The sequence below is a fragment of the Argiope bruennichi genome, chromosome X2 (assembly GCF_947563725.1).
Source record: "Argiope bruennichi chromosome X2, qqArgBrue1.1, whole genome shotgun sequence".
Classification (NCBI taxonomy): domain Eukaryota; kingdom Metazoa; phylum Arthropoda; class Arachnida; order Araneae; family Araneidae; genus Argiope; species Argiope bruennichi.
In genome coordinates this window covers 11,643,214-11,667,649 of record NC_079163.1, presented here as the reverse complement: position 1 = coordinate 11,667,649, position 24,436 = coordinate 11,643,214, and the positions used below count along the sequence as shown (strand labels likewise).

At 30.1% G+C, this 24,436-nt stretch overlaps 1 protein-coding gene across 2 annotated transcripts in view; it reads right to left on the bottom strand.

The window, feature by feature from the left end:
• Positions 1 to 7,546: 7,546 nt before the first annotated feature.
• LOC129960695 (neuropeptide CCHamide-1 receptor-like) overlaps positions 7,547 to 24,436 on the bottom strand; it is a 277,351-nt gene continuing 260,461 nt past the window's right edge. For both annotated transcript variants that reach the window (XM_056074259.1, XM_056074260.1), the window contains one exon: positions 7,547 to 9,143. In XM_056074259.1, coding sequence (XP_055930234.1) covers positions 7,628 to 8,800 — 1,173 coding nt within the window. In that variant the 5' untranslated portion in view covers positions 8,801 to 9,143 and the 3' untranslated portion in view covers positions 7,547 to 7,627. The remainder of the gene's footprint in view (positions 9,144 to 24,436) is intronic.

Sequence of the window (24,436 nt, the reverse complement as noted above, 5' to 3'; positions counted from 1 at the left end):
GTTTTAACACTTCGATGATTTCTTGGGAGAAATCGAATCCTGTTAGGTTTTTAAATTGTGTCCAAAATTTGAGTGATAATTCATGCATGGCTTTTCTTCTCAACAATTCAGAATATTTCATTTTCCTCAGTGACCCTTTTTGTGTTCATTGAAGAGATGAAATCTATCTTTTTTAAAGTTAGGTACGTTTGAGTGGGCTTAAATTTTCTACATTCTTTCCCACAAATTCACCTTTTTACCTGAGGAATGCTATTTTACGCGCTCGAATAACTCTGAAAAAAAAAAAAAAACTCCCCGGAGCATTCGAGTAGAATGAATTCAATAAAACTGTAAGTGAGATTCCTTGAGGTTATCAGCTTTCCGAAATATTGTTTTCATAGATATATATACACACTTACCATGAAAGATTTTGTCGAAATTCTAGAGGTATGTGCAAAGTTTTTAACCACAAAAAAGGAAACAAATTTATGAATATCTGTCGATGAATATGTATAAACATATTTTATGTGAAGGAATGTTTGTCTTATCTCTTTTGAGAACTTAGCCATGTTAAAGAATCAATCTTGTAAATAAAGTAGCTGTTTCAGTCTTCATTGAGAATTTTGAAAAGAAAGCAAACGAGTAGGACTTAAAATGTGCTATCCCAATATAATGCATTGGCTTCCTTTGCTAAATAGAAAAATTATCCCTTTTAGAAAAAAGTGATAAGACTTAAAGAAAAATTACATGCTTTCTAACTATATCAGAATTGTTTTCGATATATATATATATATATATAAATATAAATAAATATGGTACAAGATTATTAAAGAAGTTTTTTTTTTTCTACTTGAAGCAATACTGCAAAATCTACGTAAGCGCAGTAAAAGTTCTAAAAGATTTCGAAATTCCAGGAATATCCATCAAATAAAGGAATGCCATTTTAAACAAGCTAGAAGTTTCTCTGACAAGATTTAGTATTCGGGAAATCGCATTACAGAGGGTTTCAGTGAGGCTTTTTTGTAAATCCAGTATATTTATTGACCGTGAAGCGTAAGACTTTTTCTTTAATAATCACATGAAAGAAATCCCTTGGAAATAAATCTATGTGAAAAGTCTGTTATTAAACAGACTTTCGAATTTAAAAGCAATTTTTTAAAAGTTTTATTGGATTTTTTCGGAATAAATGTATTTTTTTTTATTTTGGTGTTTTTCGCTTTCATACTTAACATATGGATCAATAATAAAATTATTTGCTCTCGTCCTTTTACACGAAAGTTAACTAATTGTGGGAAATGTTGTTTATCTTTTGTTGTAGTTTTTCTCCATTTATTTGCTCTACCTCCTTACTTAAGAATTTTTTTTTGTTTAATTGATATTGCTATTAGTGTGCATACACGTGTATTTGTCTTATTTACAGTATACATTATCCATTTTATGCTTGGACTATTGCTGGAATATGAGGTATGGTGTTACCAAAATTATTGGCACTTTTGTATTTTTATAACAAATAAATCATGAATTTCTTCAGTTTCATTCTATAAAAAGTATAATGCTACTCAAAGATTATTCTACAACTCTCAGATTCTTATATAAATATTGTGTTCTTATCATTGTAGAATGTTAATTTTCGCGGTTAAATTTTAAAATTTTATGAGCAATGAGAAAGAAATTGTGCAGTATTAACTATTTCAAGTTTCCCATTGAAATGCTCTGGCAAGTTGATTGAGGTGGTCAATCAAATCTTGACATATATGAAAAATTATTTGTTTTGTTGGAAATGTCAATCTGGTTAGTTTCCCGGTTTTTTATCCTCTGATATTTTTAAAGGTTAGATATCTCTGAAGAATGTTTCCCAGTTATTGGTGATTATATTCCTATAATAATGTTGCTTTTTTGCCATTTTTATAAATCCCTGATGTAAGGATGTGTTACGAAACATCAAAATAAAAACGTATTGCGAGCGGTTCCATGAGAATGAACTGCTGAGTTTACCATGTTCACAACAAACAGAATGTTGATATTTAATTGTTTATGTCTGTCACGTGTTAAAAAGATACATTAAAGAATATCTCTTCCATCAAATCAATAGTACTAAGAATGCAAAGAGCAAATGCTTGATATTCATTAATAGAGCATTTGACCCCTTCGCATAAGTGATGTAATTAATCTAAAAGGGAGTAAAAAAATAAAGATATCTGGAGACTGTTTCAATTATATTTTAATGCATCTATTAGTGATCATATCCCTCCAATAATGTTGCGTTTTTGCATTTTTTATAATAAGCCCTTTATGTAAGAATGTATTTCTGTATCAAACAAAAATGCATAGTGAGCGGCTCCATGAGAATAATCTGCTCAGTTTACCGTGTTCACAACAAACAGAATGTGCAAATTCAATTGTTTATGCCTGTCACGCGTTAAAAAGATACATTAGAGAATACCTCATCCTTCAAATCGATAGGATTAAGGATATAAATAGCAAATATTTGATATTCATTAGTAGAGGATTTGACCGCTTAGCATAAGTGGTTAGTACTAAAGAGATAAAGGTAATTAATCTGAAGGGGAATAAAAAAATAATAAAGTCGTTTCTAACTCTCTGAATTCTGTTTCAATCATATTTGAATGCATGTATCAAAATCTTACACCAGAGAGTTAACAGAAATTAAAAATTTTGGTATTTGGAGTTTCAAGAATTATAATTATCATTTGGCTTCATTTCAAGATTGAGTTCTATCGCTATAAGTTCTGTTATTAAATATAGGAGTTTTTTTTATATCAATTAATTTCCTGGTTTGTCGATCTAGTTATTTAAATGATTAAAAAATAAAAGGCAATACTATGAGAATGTATCTGAATTCTTTCAATGATACTTGAATGCACGCTTTAAGATTATTCATTTCTGAGTGTTCAATACTCATTGACACTCAAAAATAATACCTTATTGACACATTTGCGGTTTGTTTACCTTAATCTGAACTTTCTGTTCCGGAATAAGGATGTATCATCATTGTTCAGTAAAATAATTCCTTGTATCCTTGGATATAAACCTTCGCTACTGTAGTCATTCTGTTCAGTGACTGTTGTGTTTATTGTAGGAAAATGAAATTACTTATTCAACATATAAAGTTAGTTTCATAAGTTACTAGAAACATGACGATTATTCACAATCGCAATACGATTTTTATTCTCTCCTATTTGAAATGAAACACCGAATATTTTATAATCTATTATCGGTTGCTGAATTTACAGGCCGTTGAACATATTCTACGCTTCAGGACGTTTTCGTCTTTGGAAGATGATATACGCTTTAAATCTCGAATTCTTTTGCTGATTGCTTCGGTACCCTTTCGGGAAATTTCGCCAACCCGAGAGCAATTTCTTTCTCTGTATTCTATCCCATCTATATTCCACTCGCAAGTGATGAATTACACATGTTAAAGGTAATGTGTTAGCTCACAATAAGTTACAAATTCCTCCAGCTGTTTCTCTGATAGTGTTTGTGTTTCTGTATGAATAAGGTGCGGTGATGTCTTCCTTGTATTTAGGCGTTGTTTTGATTTATCTTATATTTTCATCTGCTACTTTGTACCTAGGTTATTATTTTTAAAAAACTGGTTTACTCAGGTATAAAAGTATTAAGTTTGAAAATATTTGAAACAGATTTAATATTTTTTTCCTTAAGAAAAAGAAATAAATTTATTATTTCCTGAACAGGTAACTTCTTGGATTCCGTTTCAATCTATAAACAGATAACGATGTATCTACAATCCTTATTTTTTTTAGTGGATCTCATCTAATTCAAAGCCTTTGAATTGTTTGTTAAGAAACAACAATAATGACTTTTGACAAGCAGTCACAAAATTGAAATTCATGAAAAATTAGTACTTTTCATTCCTTTTTATTCCGGATTCAGTTTCACATTCATTTAACGTTATATTTTTGAATGTTTTTTTCTGAGAAGAATTGATAATTTTTAGATCAACAATACTTGTCATTCATTCAGATTCCTCTAGTGTCTTTGTCATTTTAAAGAGGATTCCTTATCGTTTCCTTATTGAGACATTTTCAACTATTTCAGAGTGATATTAATTGTTTCCAGGGAAGAATTTTATACAATTCACCTGATGAGGAAGGAAGATGATTCGAACTAAGTTCGATTACACGAACTAAGATGTTTAATATGAGGGTTAATCATTTAGATATCTAAAAAAAGAGCTTGGTTAATTTTTGTTTTGATCCTGATGACGAAATGAATTATGATCAATGTCATCCAACAGGAAAAATATGTAGCTTGAAACCATTTCAGGACCACTATAAAAAGAAGTTAACTTGTATATTGTGGATATTATTATGAGAAAATATTATTCAATAATTTTAATAATATACTTCAAAGAATTTATATTTTATTTAGGCTTTATTCTTATGTCCGCTCTTGTGAAGCATACGTATCTTCAAAGAAATCATTTACCTTTTTGTTTTATGATAGAAAAAACTGATTAATTGAGCGTTTAATACTTGATTAAAGCTGGTTCCACCAAAATTGTACTTTACCGTGTGCCTGTAATTGGAATTTATATCACGTGGTTGGATTAAAAAAAAATGGTTCTTTGATTAAGTGCTTTCAATGTAATTTCAAATGCTACTGTTAATGTGAAAGTTTATTGCAGCTTTAGGTATAACATAAATGGATTCTATAGAATCTATTATGGAACATGTTTTTCTTTTTTGAATTGAGAAACAGTAATTTTTTTCTTATTATCCACTGTTTTCATCCGCTGCTTGTTTAAGTTGTGAAATGATTTATATAAATTTTCTTCACAAGAGCAAAAATTATTTTTGTTCATTTTCGGCAAGCTTTTTCATTAAAAAAAATATTGTTCTGGTTAATTTGTTTACATACTGAAAGATTTTATGTGTTACTCTATATATTTATGTGTTATTCAAGTAAACTTGTTACACTCGGCAAGTGACATAAATTAAGAGTGTTTTTAGGATGAAATTTGTTATCCTCTTGAAATATTTTTTTAAACTATGACTCCAATAATTGTTTTATATTCCATTTTAATACAAAGAAAGTTAATGTATTCGATGTTCTCAAAATGTTCATTATTCAGTTTAGCTTTTTTATTAAATTAATGAAATATGAACCATATTTACTAAAAGATTTCTTTTGTAGAAATATTGATAACTTTGGCATGATGTATCGAATTTGTTTAGAAATAGAAAACTAACATTAGGAAACAGTAATTTTTTTAAAATGTTGATTAAACATTTTGTAATGATGGCGATTTCGATACAGATAAATTTCATCCTTGTCATGAAAAGAGAATGGAATGTCATTTCTCAAGTGTCAACAATATTAACGCATCAAAGTTAAAATCTTAATGCTCTTTACGGGAACAATAATTTAGGCGAGATTTTGTAGAAAGGTGCTAAAATTCATTCGACTATTCTCAGAAACTCCACCATTTTCGAGTCTAAAATATAGCATATTCGAAATATTTCTAAGTACAAGTGTTTCCTTGGATTTTGAGAATATATTTTATTACTTCTCAGAAGTACTAATATATTTTAATTTTATTTGAACTGAAATATAGATGCATTTGAGTCAATTTTGTATATTTTATCCCACTCGCTGACAGTTTGCCTTTAGCTGTCAGCAGAGTAAATTATATTTCTTGGAAATACGGTTCCAGTTTAAAATTAATGGAAATATTCTTTACTCTTTTTTATTTGAAAAGCATACATAAAGCTTGATATTTCAATACAATTTGACAGTTTGTTTATGTATTAAACATAAATATTTATTCCTTATTATATTGAAGTGAATGTAATTTGATTCCTATTAATATTGATATTACTCACTGCCATTTAATATGATTAATACATTTGTTATTTTACATTATTTTTTTTTATTTCTTGGTGATGGAAGCTCCTCAGATTTACTTAGTTTTTGAATTGTGATATAATATTAGTTTAGAAATCAGTGGGAATATGGTGCTCACGACAAACTTGAATGATATCTTTAAGTGGATAACTATTTGTTTGCTTAGTAAGCTTTCATTTAACCTGTAGCTTAATAGCTTTCATTTAACCTGTACTTACCTGTAGAAGCTATTTTCTGAATTTACGTAGTGGCATGAGAATATAAGGTTTTATAAAATAAACAATTATTTTTAGATTTTGGAATTAAAATATTTAATTGGTGACAATGCTTGCATTTTCTAGACATCAATATTAGATTGCTTATAAGCATAAATAGTTTCAATAGTGATGAATTATATGAAGGAGTAAAGATATAACGAAAAAAAGTTTTAAATACTTAGTGATATATTACTGCGTTAAAAAAAATCCAGCATTTATTTTAATAAAAAATTAATACGACTTGCTTATTTATAACTGCTCTGTACAACTAAGTATTTTTTATCGTTCATTCAACAATGCAAATGAGGATTGCTTCTTTTGCCACATCTTCCAAAGTCTTCATCACGACTTTTCTCCGGAAGAGGTCCTTCATTCGAAGAAAATGTCCCAGGGAGTGGGTTCAGAGGAAAAAAAAAAACTGTGCAACTAAATATTTTTCATCATTCATTCAACGATGCAAATGGGGATTGGTTCTTTTGCCACATCATCCAATGCCTTGTCACGACTTTTCTCCGGAAGTAGTCCTTAATCGAATACTTCATTCGAGCAAAAGGTCATATGGAGCGAGTTCAGAGGAAAAAAGTTGGCTGCAGTTATACTGTAATGTCATATTAATTTCAAAGAAGCAGAGACCTGTAATCAAGAATTTTATAGCATCTGTTTTTCATTGTTTTGCAGAAATTAAATGGATGCTATAGTTGAAAGAAATAAGAAAAAACACTCATTAAAATCTGTAACAAGATTTTTTTCTCAAAAAAAATTGGACAATAAAGCCGCATATTTTAATAATTTTTCACAATTTTTATCATCTTTGTGATAAAAAATCAATCTTAAGTAAGACTGCTGACAAATTTTCAAGTATTTGTAATTTTCGAGCGTTGTAGTGTTTCTTCAGATCAATGGACTGGAGGCATGTTTTGTTTCAATTAACAGTGATTTGCGTTTTAAGTTATGCGGCATTATTATCTTTTTGGTTCAAAATATATCAGGCTATACTGAAGTGAGTTTTTCAACTCTTTGTCTTTCGGTCTCAAAGAGTTGTCTTTGCCAAAATATAGTTATATTTCGGCGACTCAATGTTACCAAAATTCATCAAATGGGTTAAGCAATACTCATTGGAAAAAATTATGTTAAATTACGATTTTTTCTTGATTCCGTAAAGTTTTCTTGATTAAAAGAATGCCCATGAAAATTTAGCTCTTGTTTTTCCATCTCTTTTTAAAAGTATTTTTTTTAATTAAATAATGCCTTTTACAGTTTTCCTGTGTAAGATATTTTATTTACTTTGATCTTTAACAATTGTGTTGTTAACTTGTGTTTTGAATTTAGATTTGTCTGTGATGAGAGTATATTATAATAAAATAATAAACTGTCTTTATACACATATTTATTTCACCACACCAAGTACAACACTGAGATATCGAATAAAGGTATGATGCATTTACATTAATATTACTATCTACTATATAATACACATCGAACAATCATGACAAAGAAATTCATACATTTCTGACAGTCCCTTCAGGGGTATGGCGCAACGTTGTGCTATGGAGAGTAACAGTCTCTCTCCGTGTTTCAACAGGTTTGCAAAAGCAACAGAACAGATACCGTTTAAAATGATTGCGAAAAACACTGCTGATTAGGTATAGAGCAATGGGGTTTAAACAACTATTTGCAAAAGTGAGAACATAGCCCATGATTTTCCAAGTGTGCCAGAATCCATTATAGTGCGCGTTTGGATTTGGATCGAAATAGTACCAAATCAAAAATATATGAGAGGGGAAAAAGCAAACAGCAAATATGACAACAAAAGCCAAAACTATTTTAGCTACTTTAGTGCGAGATTTCAACTGTTTAACATGACTTGGGTTCTGCCCAACATTATTTCTTGAACTTGTAATCAAGTGCCAGGCGATCATAACATAGAAAGAACCAATTAAAATCAAAGGTACGCCGTAGAGCAAGAGAAATTTAACGAGTATTACAGTACGGGGATACCAGGGCATCATATTCTTCGGGAATGGATAACAAACATAAATGACTTTGTCTGGACTAACTGATACTTCCCACAAAAAGGAAAAATAAGCCCCTGGTGAGGCCAACACGACAGATATGAACCAGATTCCGAAAGCAATGAGAATAGTCATGGTTTTAGCATTTCTTCCTGTGTGCTTTTTCATTGGAAGAACGATAGCTATGTACCGATCAAAACTAAGCATGGTTAATGTAAATACAGTGACACCCATGGAAACATCTTTTAAGAATTCACTAAGCTTACAAATGAATTCACCATAGGGCCAGCTTTCAAACGTGTAGATGGTACTGATAAAAGGAACCGTTCCAACAATCAGAATAAAGTCTCCCACAGCCAAACTCATTATGTAAGTGTTTGGAACTGTTCGCATGGTTTTGTGTAGAAGAAAAATGCATATCAGAGTACCATTTCCCAACAAACCAACTATGAAAACAAGAGCAAAAACTGCTGGAACCAAGTAAGTTTCCAGACGTTGTTCATAAGGGACATATTCTGTGAAGTTCCATGTCCCATTCGTATCCAGCTCATCATCAATGGTTAAAACCATCCCAGAAAAATTCACAAGAGGCAGAGCAGATGGGCAGAAATCGCACTCATCTTCCCCTGCAGAAAAACTGTCTTCATTAAGGAGTGCCATTTCAGCTCTTTGCAGTTTTCTTAACCAACCCAAGAAAAAGTGCCAGAAAAGTTTGATTCTTGCAGACGCTTTAAACTATATAATTTTTCCGTCAGTTAGCCCTGAATTTTCCCCTTATATCTATTCAGCTGATTAACATACATGAATCGAGGCTCAAATTTTGTATTTATAATAAGTGAAAATTAGGAACTAAATCGTTTAATTTTGTAAGCTTTCTGAGCTTTGAAAATCCATCCGTCCAAATCCATCCACATCCATCATTACATTTTTGTTCTATATGGTACAGTTTAATGGCCACTAAAGGGACTTGCTGAATCTTCAGATTTTGATTATATTCAATCTCCTGAAAAAGGATAAAAATTGAAAATTAGACAAGATAAAAATTTATAAATATAAAAGTGTAAAAACGATATTACCTTATATTGAAAAAAATTATTCATGTTTACATATCAACACGGTCCAGGTCACATATTATATTATTTGTATTTCTACAAATTAAATAAAGGATTTTGAAATAAATAATAATAAACGAATAAAGGAATTTGAATAAGAAATCAAAAACTGGTGAATGGGGTTGTATATTAATTGCCTAAAATTAAATCTAGAACACATTTCCAATTTGCAATAGTTACATATACCATTACGTTGGAAAAGTTCCAGAACGTTTTGTACATTTTCCAGTTTGCACATTTTCCGTTTTGTTATTTCTCTCAGGACGAGGAAACAGTATTATGTGGTTGGTTAATTAGAGCAGGTTTCAGTCAATTCAAAAACATGTGTGTAACTCATGATTATAGGCATTCAAAAGTCTCCGTCGCAGGAAGATCAAGACATAGGTGCTCCAATATGATAAAGTTATGGTGTCAAAATATCTGTCAAAACAACATATTCCAATTTTTTCACAATACGTTTACTGTCATGATGTCCATTCTCTTGGATTTCAGTTTGAAATGTAAGACTTGAGTAAGCCCAGTGATAAATAATGGCTTGTATTATATGCTTACATGCAAGTAAATGAACAGCTGAAAACATTACAAAAGCTAAATTTTACACAATTTCCCGGCCCTATAAGACGTGTTTAGTAAAAAAATTTTGATACTTTAACCTTTTAAGAAAAATTTACACTCATCTACTATCAAATCTGACTGAGATAAAGAGATTTTAAAATCTCTATTTCAGATGTTTTTAGACCGTTTCAACGGTTGCCTCAGGCAAGATCGTCTAATGGATTGCTTTTCTATTCAATACGGGAGGATCAGTGATTGGTTTAAAATAAGAAAATTTAAAGCTTCACAACTCGGTTAGATATGAATGCAAAAGAAGGGATTTTTTTTTGTTTAAAGCACTAGAGTTATTAAATATTTTATTAAATATGATTTATAGAAACTGGATTGTATTTAAATTTAGATATTATAAATTTTCAGCTGCAGATTTATTGACGCAAACAATATAAAATATAATTATTCACAAAATTTAAAGTATTTTCGCAAATTGAAGTATATGCCTTTCTGCAACAATTTGGAAATTAATTATTACACCTCAATTAGAGTGGACATCATGTACGCTTGTTTCGACTTATAGTAGACTACAGTAGACTTCCGACTTTTTTAGTTGATCCATATTTCTTGTCAGAGATTATTATTATCAAATGCATTTTATTGTAAATATTTTTAGATTAATTTTCAACATCAAAATAATCCTACATTTTTTTTTTGTATTTGTGAAGAGACAGTTTTCTTCTATTTTCGATGTACACTCTAATAGTTGTCATATAACTATTTCACAAAATAATTTATTCAGGTTCATATTACATTTTACTGTTTAAATGAATTTAAAACAGGTCCCCACCCTTCATTTTCTATTCTTTGATGACAATTATAATTAGAACAATTATATCTCCATTGTCTTATGATTTTGCTTTTAAGTGCTATACAGGGCTTCACTTTTTAGATTTCATCAGGATATGCTAAAATCAGGACTACCTATATATTTTTCTTGTAATTTTTTCTACCAAACTGTTGTAGTGCCGAATTTTGTAAATATGAGGTAACACACACAAAATAAAAATAATCCCAAAAGAAGACAAAATTATGCTCCAAATTCCTAATGAGGTAAATTGGTTTTCATCTTAGCAATGCGATGATATGCTCTGATGATAACTATCCTTGATAATTTTGAGGCACGAGGTGAGTGTCTCAGCACGAATTACATCATGTAAAATAGATAAAAATTTCACAATAAAAGGTACGGAAAAACACAAGAGTATTATCATTAACCCAATTATTCACGGTTCTTTTGATTATCAACTTTTCTGATTATATTTTCAGTACACGTTTTACTAAAACTTTAATCTTGTTTAAAGTTTACAGATTATGATCTGAAATATAAAACTATTAAAGACAGATGCCATTTTTAATTTCATTTTCATTTTCAAATTTATCGATTTCATTTTCGTAATTACTGCTATTTAATTAAAATATATAATTGACATTTTATTAAATTTATAGTCCATGCCACAGGGTTACCACAATATTTTCCTATAAAAATGCGTAAAGCTTCTATTGTGAATATTCATAGAAATCCTACTATCATACTTAATTAAAATTTATTTATGCATGATTTTCTTATCTGCAGAACGCAGGGACCTCCCCCCAGAATATTGTCAATTTACAAATTAATTTAATGAAGTTTTAAATTTCATTTCTGGAAAAAAGTCTTCAGTAAATATTCATGATTAAAAATATTGTAAGAGGTATATATTTTTCAGAATTAAAAGAGGTTTTACTTATGAAAATCCAATGTTTTATTTAAAACTCGTTTATAAATCTAATCTTTATTTTGATATGAAATATATTTATTTAAACATACACTGTGAATATTTCAATAGCGGAATAAAAATAAAAGATTTATCTTAATCAATAATAAGTAGGAATATTATTGATAAAAATTTTAAAAGAAGCAAAAAATGAAAAGAGAGGGGGAAGAGAAAGATTAAAGCGTTTCAGTTAATTGAATGGTGATGAAAAAGGGGAAATTACTTCATTATTTCTTCTTTGAAAGGAAATACGACAAAGAATTTAGTAACCGAAACATACTTGCTCAATAAATTTTAGTTTAAAGATAATTTTAAAGACGCATAATTCAGTTAAAAACAGAGAATTATTTAAAATAAATTTAACTATCGTTTTGGGAGCCTAACTATGATATTAACGCATTGCGTACGGGTCACTAGATTTCTCCTTTTTAGCAAACTGAACGTTGTTTTGGGTCACGAGATATCTCGTTTCCATGTGTTTTGGCTAAATTGATATATAACCAAACAAATGCAAATATTTAACGCATTAAGAACCGCAAAGAAATCTGTAAGACATACGCCTGAGATAGCATATTTTTGGGCAAACTTGTACGTTCTAAAATCATCATAGCTTTGTTATTTATAAAGCAATAACAGATGGGACTCGCAACACGAGAAAACTTGTGAGCGGTCCTTAATGTCTTAAAACAAGATACTGCTGCAAAACGTGCCTAATACCATTGCACAAGGGAATATGCTTTACCAAATATCGCTCTCTAAAGCATTATTCAAGTCTGTCAAATAAATAATCGTTAGAATGTAAAAAATCTTATATAATAAATACATGTATAAAATATATAGAAATATTTAAGAATACTCTTTTACTTCTAATTCCTTTACTTAAATCGACTCGTGTAAAGAAATCCCTATCAGAATCTCATGGAATATAATCATAGGGGAAATATATTTTGCTCTCTTTTGCTTTTGTGTTATGCTATAGATTGATGCACCTCGTCACTTCTTGCTTGTACATAGATTATACCTCCCGGAATGGAATAAAAGAGAAGTTTAAAAAAAATCAAAGTGTCTCTTCTCTCTTCGGCCACGAAACTGCTTACAAATTATGTTTTTACTTGTATATATATATAATTTGGTATGAAGATCGTATCTTTTTTTTATTTGTCTAACTTCGAATATATAAGTTAATTTTTCTAGTTATTGTGTTCATATATCGATGGACAGACAGAAATAGTTTTAAAATGCATTTTTGGAAATCTGAGAAGCCTATAAGTACATTCAATTGATTCAACACCGATTTCAATTGAATCGAAAATCGCTCAATTTCTTTTTGGCACTTTTTCCACTCTTTTTCTTCAAACGACCGTTTGTTCCAAATTGAATTGGCAAATAACTTCGTTAGAGATACGTAAATCTATGAATGTTGTTTCCCTTCGTATTCTGGTTTTGTTGCCTCGGAGAGAGGTTTCTTCTTCTTCCTTCGTTTCGTGTCTTTTTAATGTCATTAAAAGTGAAAAATGCTCTCCATGCTTCCCAGACTCATTTCTTTCCTTTCCAGCTGTTTCATGGGTGAAGTAATGAGGCAAACTTTATTACTCGTATCTTTAAATTAATAACCCAGAAACAATTATTCCTTATTAAAGATGTGCAGATACTAAGTTGCTAGAAAGTTTGCAAAAAAAAAAAAAAAAAAACGAAAACAAACAAAGGGAGAAAAAAAAAAGAACATAGAAAACATTTTATTTTTGATAGCGGAATTTTTTATAACTTCCTTACACAGAAAAGGAATCTATCAACAGGTTTGTTACTTATTCTTAACATTTGCTTGAAATTGAAATGATATTTCTAAAGAGTTCGTTGAAAATGTTGTGCGTCTAACAAATAATAAATAACATTATAAATCTATTTGCTCAAGATGTGTTTTTGTAATTGCAATGATTTTTATGTGGAGCCCTCCAAAGGAATTTTTTATCGAGTTATCAATTAAGTTTCGAAGCATAGCCTAATAAATTTGAAATAAACTCAAGAAATAAACAATGATTTAATTTTCTAGTTCGATGTTAACACAATTTGATTCAAATGCTCTAAAACATTTTTGTATTGATTTATTTTTTTTCTATAATGAAGAAAACATCTTGCATAATTTAATGAATAAAGCATGAAATAAAATAAGTAACGTTCTTTCAGATTCTGTATCTTTGATGTGAGCTGCTAGAATATTTTATATTTGAAACTAGCAATATTTTTTCTTTTGTTTTTAAAAGAAGGTTTCTATACATCATTAATCTATAAAAATGAACATAAAGAATGAAAAGAAAGAAATGTAGCTAATAACAGTGCTGTAATAAAAAACAGTAAATTCCTTTGTCGTGTTTAATAAATGCCTTACTGTCACTTGTGAATTCTTTTATTTAGAATCAAACTTTATTCGTTTATTTTATTTTAATATTTTATGATAGCAAGTATCTGAATTTTTCTTTACTGTATTGAATTTTTTAGCAGATTGATTTAAGTTCTAAGAAATGAAAAGGTAAGTGCCATTTGGTTTATAATATCTGAAATTCTTCTATATTATTCTTGGTAAGGAAACATGACAACATGTACATTTTGATTCTAATTCTAAACTTTCATCTAGGAAATGAATTAATAATATTTATATCTGTAGAAGATGCTTCACGCACTGAAAATTTTGATTATTTTATCTGCATCTAATCTTTGTAAGACCTGGTGATCTTCGTATTATCGTTGTGACTTATGCCACTCAACAAATTATATTATTGGTTTTTTAAAAATATTTAAATTACAAAAGAGGAAAAAAAAATTCCATCGTAACACAATACGTAAAAAAAATGTAATTTTTTTTTCATAAAATAGCATATATTATCAACGAGTAAAATTCGAAAAATGTGAGCAATCAAATTATACTATGTAATAATACAGCTTTACAATTTGCCTTTTTAAAACTCATCTTGAATTATTTTTATCATTAATTTAATTATTAATAATAAAATTACAAAAGATTAAAACAAATTCCTTCATAAAACGAAATACACAAATTTTTTTTTCATAAAATAACATTATTAATGAGTAAAATTCGGAAAATGTGAATACTCAAATTATACTATGCAATGATACAGCTTTACAATTAGCCTTTTTAAAATTAGTCGAATTCTTTTTTATAATTAATTTAATTATTAATTATAAAATATGCAACTTGTCTTTCTTTACTTGGTTTACGAAATATCTTTTGCTTGATAATTAGCTTTTTTGTTAACAATTAGTGTTTTTTATTCAATTAATTTCTTGAACCGTTTGCGGTGAAAAAACGTGCCACGCACATTGAGATGCTTTTGTCACAGAATCGCCAACGACGTGCTACACCTGTCAGCAGTGAATTGTCACAGGAGTAAAAATGGTGTTCACGTCTGTTACTTGTCAGTGTACAGTTTTAGGTCGAAGATTAATTCATTTAGAAGGTATAAATCTTTACGATTTCTATAAGATATCGGATACTTTGTGCGGCTTCGCTGCGAGTTACAGTGGCCTGTTTTGGTACGCGCATCTATGAATTTATTGCTACAAAGATAGGTTTAAAGAGTCAACCATAAATAATAATTTAAAATTATTTTTGATTATGCCTTATTTATAAAAATTTCCACTAATAAATAGAAAAAAAAAACTGGTCAACGGTCAATAACAACAACAACAACAAAAAAAACTTGTCAAAACTTGGGTGAACGGTCGAAAAAAAAAAAAGTCGGTTTCTTATCTCGGAAAAATTGTATGATAATTCCAGGGAAAGCGTTTCTCAATTTTAGGACGAATCTTTTTTCAAATCACGGAAAGTTTATAATTTTAATCACAAATATCTCAGCCAGTTTTGCAGATAGCTCCATGAAACTTTTTCCTGCGTCTTTGTTATGGTATAGAGTACATTTTTAAAGGATTTTTTTGGTCGATCTCCTCCATTTTTTTTTGGTTATTTTTTGTAACTTCTTTATTTTGCAGATAGGGCCACTATAACCTCTCTCAATAAATTCAACATAGTCTCTTTACTACAGGCACAAATTACTTCCATGGCTATTTAAGACAAACTTTTGGAATTTACAGGGCTTAAAGGACTTTATCGATTACCCAGTGTATCTGCTGCTGATTGAGACACAATAGTAAGGTAAAAAAGTATCTAATATTGACATCTAACGTTTCAAATTTTTAAAATAATTTCTCTTTGACATATTCTCAAATAACTGGATTTTGTATCAAAGTATGAAAGAGCTGTCTTTCTTACAAATAAGATCTACTTGCCACATCTGCTCTCTTTTGACTGTAATCAGTTGCTTCCCATTTTGTACTAAGCGTCAATGTTCATTTACTTGTGATTTGAAACTTCGGATTCGAACACTGTGACACCCATATAAGGCATATCACCTATGTTATATCAAATGTCATATGTCGGAAACCAAATGCAGAGAAACATTCAAAATTTTGATGCAACTGCAAACGACATGGTAACTTTTATGATTATGTAAATACGCATATCTAGCTGACCTATTATTTTTCATTAATAAAATATTTCGACTAATTTGACAAACAATATTTTGATGAAACGACTTCGGAATTCGAGGATAAAAATCCTTAAGAATTAAATTTAGATTCTGAAATCTGAAATCTTTTGAACGGTATATCAATTACATGTTCTCGATCTGTCGATGGTTTGCTCGCACAGCTGCTACTTCCGGTAGTTGATTCTTTTGTATACGTACTTGTTATTGAGGATCATAATCCATCATTGTATCACAATTGTGCCAATGACGCTTCTCATAGCGTATTCTATTTTTTTGATTCAATAAATTCAGAATTTTGAAATAGCCCCTTGATCCCATGAGTTTGATACAACAAAAACAAGAGCAGATGGCCAAAGGAAGCGCTTTATTGTTAGAAATAACATTTTCTCAGAAAAACAAAACAACAACAAAAAAAAACCTATTCTTTCTAAAAAACAATTTATATTTTTAAAGAAAAATATAGTTGTATATATTTTTGATGCACTGAATAGCATTATAAAACGAAATATTGTAAACATACCGTATTTTGAAGTGCGAATGAAAGAGCGACCGGAAAAATAACAGATCGAACTCAGCAGCTGAACCCGCTATTTTTAACAGTATTTTCATCTATTGTTTATTTTCAACAGACGTTCGATTTTTTTTTTGTTTTGAAAATAATGGAAATACCCTTTTATAATCTTCAAGCCTTCCCCTAAAATATGAATATAGTACAAATAAAAGCCTCTTCTGTTCACAATCAACTGCTTTCTGTTTTGTGGTAAAAGTCATGGCTCATTTAGCTGTGATCGAAAATCAGACCGTGCGGGGGCTGTTCCACTTATGTTTTCTCGCCTGTTAGTTCTCCCCCGCTCTTAATCTAGGATGCTGATTGACGATAGAACGGGAAACATGTGACTGATTTTTACATCTCCCCCATTTCCCAATGGCCACATTAACTTCATCCGGGGGAGAAAGTGACTTTAATAGTGGAAGACCGTCCATCAAAATCCCTCGTTTGTGACAAGCTCCCTCCGATAGGGCACTCGTAGTGACCCTGAGTTTTCAGCCCTCAGTAAAAAGGAAACCCCCAAAAGTACAAGCTGGAAATAGTATTGATTTTTAATTTTTAATGTGAAACTTTTATATTCAAAAATATTCAAGTGATTTTATATATCCAAAATAATATATCATGCAGAAATTTTTTCGCTATTTAAATACCAAGATATTATAGATAGAGATTTTTCTAAAATAATCGTTGCATTGTTATAGCTTTGATTGAACATTAGAATGCAAGCAATTTATAGAAATAAACTACTGTATTCACATAAAATAATGAATTTTTATAGAAGCTTCTGAATTAGATATGTGATCATGTACATGAAAGCCACTTATAGTAAGTCTATAGATGCTGGAATGTTTATAAATTATATAATTTTTTTCCTACAATAATCTGAAACATAGAACATGAAAATGGCTTGTGATAAGGCCATAAATGCAAGTATCTCGATAGGGAACAATAAATTCGTCACAAAACTGCAAATAATATAAACAAGCTTATATTTGTATATTATTTTTATAATATTTGTACTTTGATATTATTTATTTTCCAATAAATATTAAATTATTCGATAGCAATATAAACATTAACTATTGTTGCTTCAGTATGTAATATTTCATTTTTACTTTTGTATACAAAGTATCGAGAAATATTGTGACGGCGTCGTGACATAGGGTTAGCGCGTCTTCCCCGTAATTAGGGCGTCCCGGGTTCGAGCATGGTTGTTACTCTTCTGTGCTCTATCTGTGAGGTGTGTGAATGTGACCTCCCCCCCTCGTAAAGAGGGGCTGTGCAAGCGAATGTGACGAATGAAGTAGCTAAGGCGTACTCTTTGCCCTTGTTGGCGCTCCTGAAAAAACAAGAGGTTCTCACTTAAAAAGTAATTGTCAGCGAACTTGTAAAGTGCCTTAAGTCGCAACAGAGAAGTATTTTACTCTAGATTTCAATGAAATTCTTCGTTTCGGACTTCCCTGAATCTTAAAGACATATTTTTGGCATTATTAAACCTATTTGACATATTAAAGACATATTATGGCCGTCTATTAGTCAGTTTGTTTCCTGTGACAAAGATAACTTTAAAATGGTTTGAGGTAGCCAAATGAAATTTCATATACCAAATTTGTAGGTTTCTATCAAATGTTAAGTAAAATCTATTCAGAGGAAGTATGTCTGTCCGACTGTTTGAGTATAATTGGACACAATAATTACAAAACGCAAAAGTACAAAGGTACAAAGTTTACAAAAGTACAAAGTTTGGTATAAAGTGGAGCATCTAAAATGGGGATTCGTATCAAATTTTGAACCAAATTTGTCAAGGAGTTGATCATCGGTCGGTTCATGCTTTCCAATGCATGTAAATGCCATAATTCATAAAGCAATGATTTAAACCAATAAAATTCTTTATATTGTCTTGTGACTACAATTTTAGTTAAATTTTGGTGTCAATCAGCATGCAAAAAGACGTCGAAAACACGTATTCTCAAAATAGATTCTGTAAAATTAGTAGATTCATGCCAAAGATCTGTACTTTGTAATTATCACCAGATCTGTACTTTGTAATTATCACCAGATCTGTACTTTGTAATTATCACCAGATCTGTAATTTGTAATTACTTTGCATGCTGTTTGTGAACGCCATTCAAAGTATTTGTACTCTTATGTAAGGTCCACAATTTCATGCGGGGAGAGTTAATTAGAGGGTATACGAGAATGTTTCGGGAAGACCATTCCCGTTGGCTTTTATTTAAGGAACGATAAGAATTTGAAAATAGTAACTTAGACAATAACTACCTTTGCCATCCAGCAAGCCGAGAGGAATTTTTTATTTATTTCTATAGACACTAGATTAAATTTGACCACACATTTTATTATTATTATTAATTATTTTATAAAAATGAAATTTTCGATTTGAATCATCAGGGAAGTGTTCTTTTAATCATTTAAATGTAAGACAAATGTCTGATGCAAAAGTCAAGAATTGCGATAGCATTATTAAACAACGATAACCTAGATAAAATCATTTGAAAATTTTATACTTTAGATTTGAAAGTAAAATGAAGGGCGCTTTCTTTTGAGTGTTAATGCTGAAAATTCTTATAAATTAAAAATTCCAATAAGTTTTTTTTAGCAAAGCATTCAAAATTGTAAAAGTTTATCGGAATTAATTTAGACGCTTTACGAGATATAAGCCATCTAGCGTCTTTAGAAGTATAGCAAATTAGTTATTATTCAAAAGATAAGCTATGCTTTTCATTACGTTGGATCCAAATTCTTTACATTTACACCGCGTTCCTTTCTGTTCAATTGGCTTGTTTTTAGTACTGATAGGTTTTATGATAGAAATATCATAAAAATTATTAAAACAATAGCTCCTTAGTATAACTAATAAAAATTATTACTTTATTCTAAATTAGTCACCTTTGGTGATCAGTTGGTCCTCTGGGATTAACAATAGCAAAAAATTTCAATTGTTTCCTCAGCAAAATATTTTTAAATTTCAAATTTTGATAGACATATAACTCACACTATTTCTAAAGCCTACCATTGGTTCTGTTCGTTTTCTCTTACATTTACTTTAGTTTTTGTCCACATATTTATACAACCAATTATATTAAAGGAAAGAAAAGCAATGTTCAAAAATAGGCACAGTTGAAAAATCACCGTTGTTTGATTCTGGACTTAAACTTCCATTTTAAAGGAAACAAACTATCAAAGGATTTATTAAAAGCATGCTTTATACTGAAATCTACTCAGCATGGAAAAATAAGCTAAATCTTCATATATTGATCAAAGCAATAGGAAAAAAGCTAGGAGGAAACAGTTGTAGCAACGATGCGGACTATTCGAATTTCACTTCAACAATGTATATATATTCGCAAAAAAACACTTAAAATATTTTACTAAAATTAATTTAAAGTAGAAAAAAATTATATGGCAAAAATGTGACATCATTGAAAATATAATTTTTGGGTTTTTAAGATGCTGTAAAAATTGTGCTTCTACTGTAATATTTCCGGAAGTTGTCGTATAAAAATTCCAAAATTTTGCTTATTTTTTAATTAATTAAAAGTCAGTACAATTTCAAAAAGCTTTTGTTTAGTTTAGTTATATTTACGTCTCGTTGTAGAGCAACACTAGGGCTATTCTGGGACGGACCTCGTCATTTTGAACCATGGTCAGATGGCGAGGCCGACACCTGATCTGGCACCCCCCTCTTCACACCACACCAGCGGGAGGACGTTTGGCCTGATGGATTTAACGTGCAACAGACCCCCTTACACGACGGTTCTTCGGTGGAATCGGGTCTCGAAACTGAAATCCTGCGGCTCACGAGCCGAGACCTTAACACCAGGTCACCGCGGCCCACAGTTTCAAAAAGAGAATCGCTTCAAGGTACCCATCCCTCTAAAGTACATATGCGCCAAGTTTATATGTGGTCTGGATCAAGTGAATGCAGTCCAGTCAAAGAACTGAAGAAAGAATATTAAAGAGCCGAAAGTGTAATATTTTGTGTCTTAATTTTGTTTGAATCTCTTTTATTCTCTTCTTTATGAAGTAGTTAAAGCATTGTCATTGTCAGAAAATCCGATGTCGAATTTCCAATGAATCTTCATGTTTTAGATATATTTCTCTACACACACACACACACACACACACACACACACACACACACACACACACACACACACACACACACACACACACACACACACACACACACACACACACACACACACACACACACACACACTTTCATTTTTATTATTAGTAGAGGTATAACATTTCTTATCTATTATTAATTCAAGCATCTTTACCTCCTTTATTTCGCGGACAGAACATCAGCTCCTATTTTCCGAAAATGAACGGTAAATAGAAAACTTTTAGAGAGTTCGGGCCAATAGAAACTCTCCATATCGAAAGAAAAGTCATTTTCCACTTCCCAATAAGAAAAAGAAAAAATAATAATAAACGATTTACATTTTGACGGACTATTGCGTTCTTTGAAAATATTCTGTAAATTTGATCTCGTTTTGTGCTACCGATTCGACTCGTTTAAAGATATCTATACTCGAATACTTTCCGCGTTCCGATAAGCTAGAAAAAATCCATTAAAACGTTTTTCTCTGTTTTTAAATGTCACTCTTTCGCAGAATATTTCCAAAAATAGATCGATGTAATCCATAAAAGCGGTCTCTTTCTAAGGAAAGCTGAATATATTTACGACTGTTGTTTTAAAGGCGAGACCGACTTAGTTATAAAGAGCAAGCGGATGGCGGATGAAAATGTTTCAAAGTGAATACCACCAGTATATGACATTCTTGCTTCTATTTCATTTTAAAAATCAGTAAATGAAGGTGAAATTGCTAGTTTCAATTAATGATCGAAGAACAATCTGTGTGAGATGCAAGTTCAAATGGATTCTTTGTAAGCTATTATTATTATTTTTCAGTCCTGAAACCAACGGATTTTGCGTCATATAACATTCCAAAAAGAGTTTGAAAGTTGTATTGTATGAAATAATTCCCTTTTGCTTAGTTTTTAAGATTTCCGTTACAGAAAATGGTGTGAAATGCGGATGTATTTTAAGGTGTACCTGATTTAAATCATTTCCGAAATATTTTAAATGTTAATTTCCAAAATATTGAGAATGTAAGTGTAGAGTATAAAATAAATTACTAAGTGCTTGAGGTTTCCTGTATATTTTTGAAAATTTATTCTTTACTGACATATTTCTCTTTGCTTTTTTTTTGAAGCGATTAGATTTTCTTATATATAGTGGAATACGAGGCTGGTAAAAGTTTTCTTTACTGCTATAATCTTTTTTAAATGTTTAGACTTAAGGGTATTGAAAGGAATTCAGGAAGTAATGAAAAAAGTTACTTTGAATAAATATAATTTGCTAAACTTTACGATCTAACTTTTTTGAAAAAAAAAAAGCATTTATTAAAACTAAACATTAAAGCAACACGAATATAGAACACTTAAAGAAGAGGTAAAACGCAGACTATGAGTTAAATATTAATGAAATTTTGGTCTTGAGGTATCACGTTTACTGCCTCGAATCTCAGTCCAAACTTTCTTGCAACAATTTCCACCCACGATGGTCTTACTAGTGGAATGCATTGTCTGTTCTTGGTGTGAATTGTGTGCATTTGTTTGCATCACATTAAATTTAAAAATAATGTTTTGCGAATTGTGAATTTTTTTTTTCATTAGAAGATCATTTATATCATTGCTTAAAATAATCATTTGTAGGAGTAGTGTCCAATGGAATTCCGAAATATAAACGAAATATTACATTTAATTTTTCACAAATATCTTAAGAATTCATTTAATTTAAATGAATTACGGTTAATTCACCGTGGTTCTATTGATATCAAATCATCAGTGTATTGATTATTTTCAATCCAGTGTTTCTAATAAACTTAGAAAAAGTTATCTCCACTAGATGTTGCAACACAAAGAATTATGGTAGTCTGATGTCCGAATTTCGATTTTCGAATCGATTTAAATGCCCTATTCCTGGTGTAATATCAAAATTCATTGATTTGAGTGCTTAGTTTAGGCGTTGTCCTTGGCAGTTTATCTCAGCTCAAAATTATTAGATGCATTTCTTGTTGATCGTAGTTGATTAGAGTAACCTCAAGACCTAATGTAATGAATGGACTTAATTAATGATGATAATGTGATAATGTTAATGTCATAATTAAATCAAATCTTCATTTTATGATTACTTCTAAAACTTTAATTTTCTGAAACGTGCTTTGTACTATAAGCAATAGAATGAATAACAATTCAATTCATAAAAACGTTTACATAATTAAAAAAAGTAAGCATGACACAACTGCCACGCTGCCATCTAAGCACTATTTGTTGTCTCATTCTATTGAAAATAACTTAAAATTTACTGCATACATGAATAGAAAGTGATTAATATTTTAAGTGAATGTGAGGTTATTTACGCACACCCTCAACAGTTAGCGAGAGATTAAAAATAAAAAAATGCGATAGGGAAAAGAAGAAAATGGATATATATTTAGTGAAATTATTTACTTTTCAAGCAAAGGAAGTTCTTCATAACTATTTTTCATCCATCATTTAATCTAAGTATAACTTAATAAAGGATATCTTTCAATTTAATGTGCATTTTCCCTCCATATAATTCGGCAAAATGGGGCCTTTGTGTGACCGAAAAAATTTGGTTCTGTAATGAAGAATTAATTTAGATGAATTGTCCATTCTCAGAATATAACATATTTTGCCGAGTTTGTTGATTGATTAGATTCTAAAAATTACTAACGTTCCGTTTTTAATCTACACGATGGCTATTAAGAAACGGACATTGCACTTATGAATCGAGCTAACAAGACGAGAACGACAACGACATCGCAGCTAGCTTCTGGATATTTAAACTTTCATAATACAGCAGTGCGAGTGTTAGATTCATAACATATCCAATATGCACTTGCCGTTCATATATGACGGTTCTTTGGTATAATCAGGTCTTGAACCTGGAATTCTCCAATTTCAGAGACTTTATCATATCAATCATTAAAACTCTGATAGCAAAACAACAACAACAACATATAGGGTGTTTTAATGTACGTAATTTTGTAATAATCTTAAGACAGATCTATTTAAAAATATGAAAAATCATCATGAGTTTCTTTATTACGACTTTCCAGAGGGAATTCATAATAAGATTAATTTAAAGATTGAATTCAAATATAAGTGAAACATCTTCTAATCACTTTCATATGCCACTATATATTTCCATCTTTACTGAATTTTATAATCACTTTGGATTAAGTATATAAATTAGTCTTATATCATGCATCAGTCCACATCAGGCTTATTAAAATCGTCAAATAAAATTAAATATCTAATGATAAAACGAATATATTTGGCGATATTCCTTAATAAAATCGTTCCTCTCAGAAGAATGGAAATGAAAATTTCTCACACTGTGCAAGAGCATTGTATATGCATCTATCATATTTGATAAAAAAAATTCTTTGAAGGAATGGAATCAGTGGAAAATCAAGTACCATTTTAAAAATTTTAATTTATATTTTGAATTTTTACCTTTAAGCAACATTTAGTACCTTTTTCTTGGTTTCTAATGAAAACTTCACCATGAGTTCGTCATTAGACAACGAAAAAACTGACTTCATACCGCATTAAAATTCTCAATATTTCATAGATACAATATGTGGTTT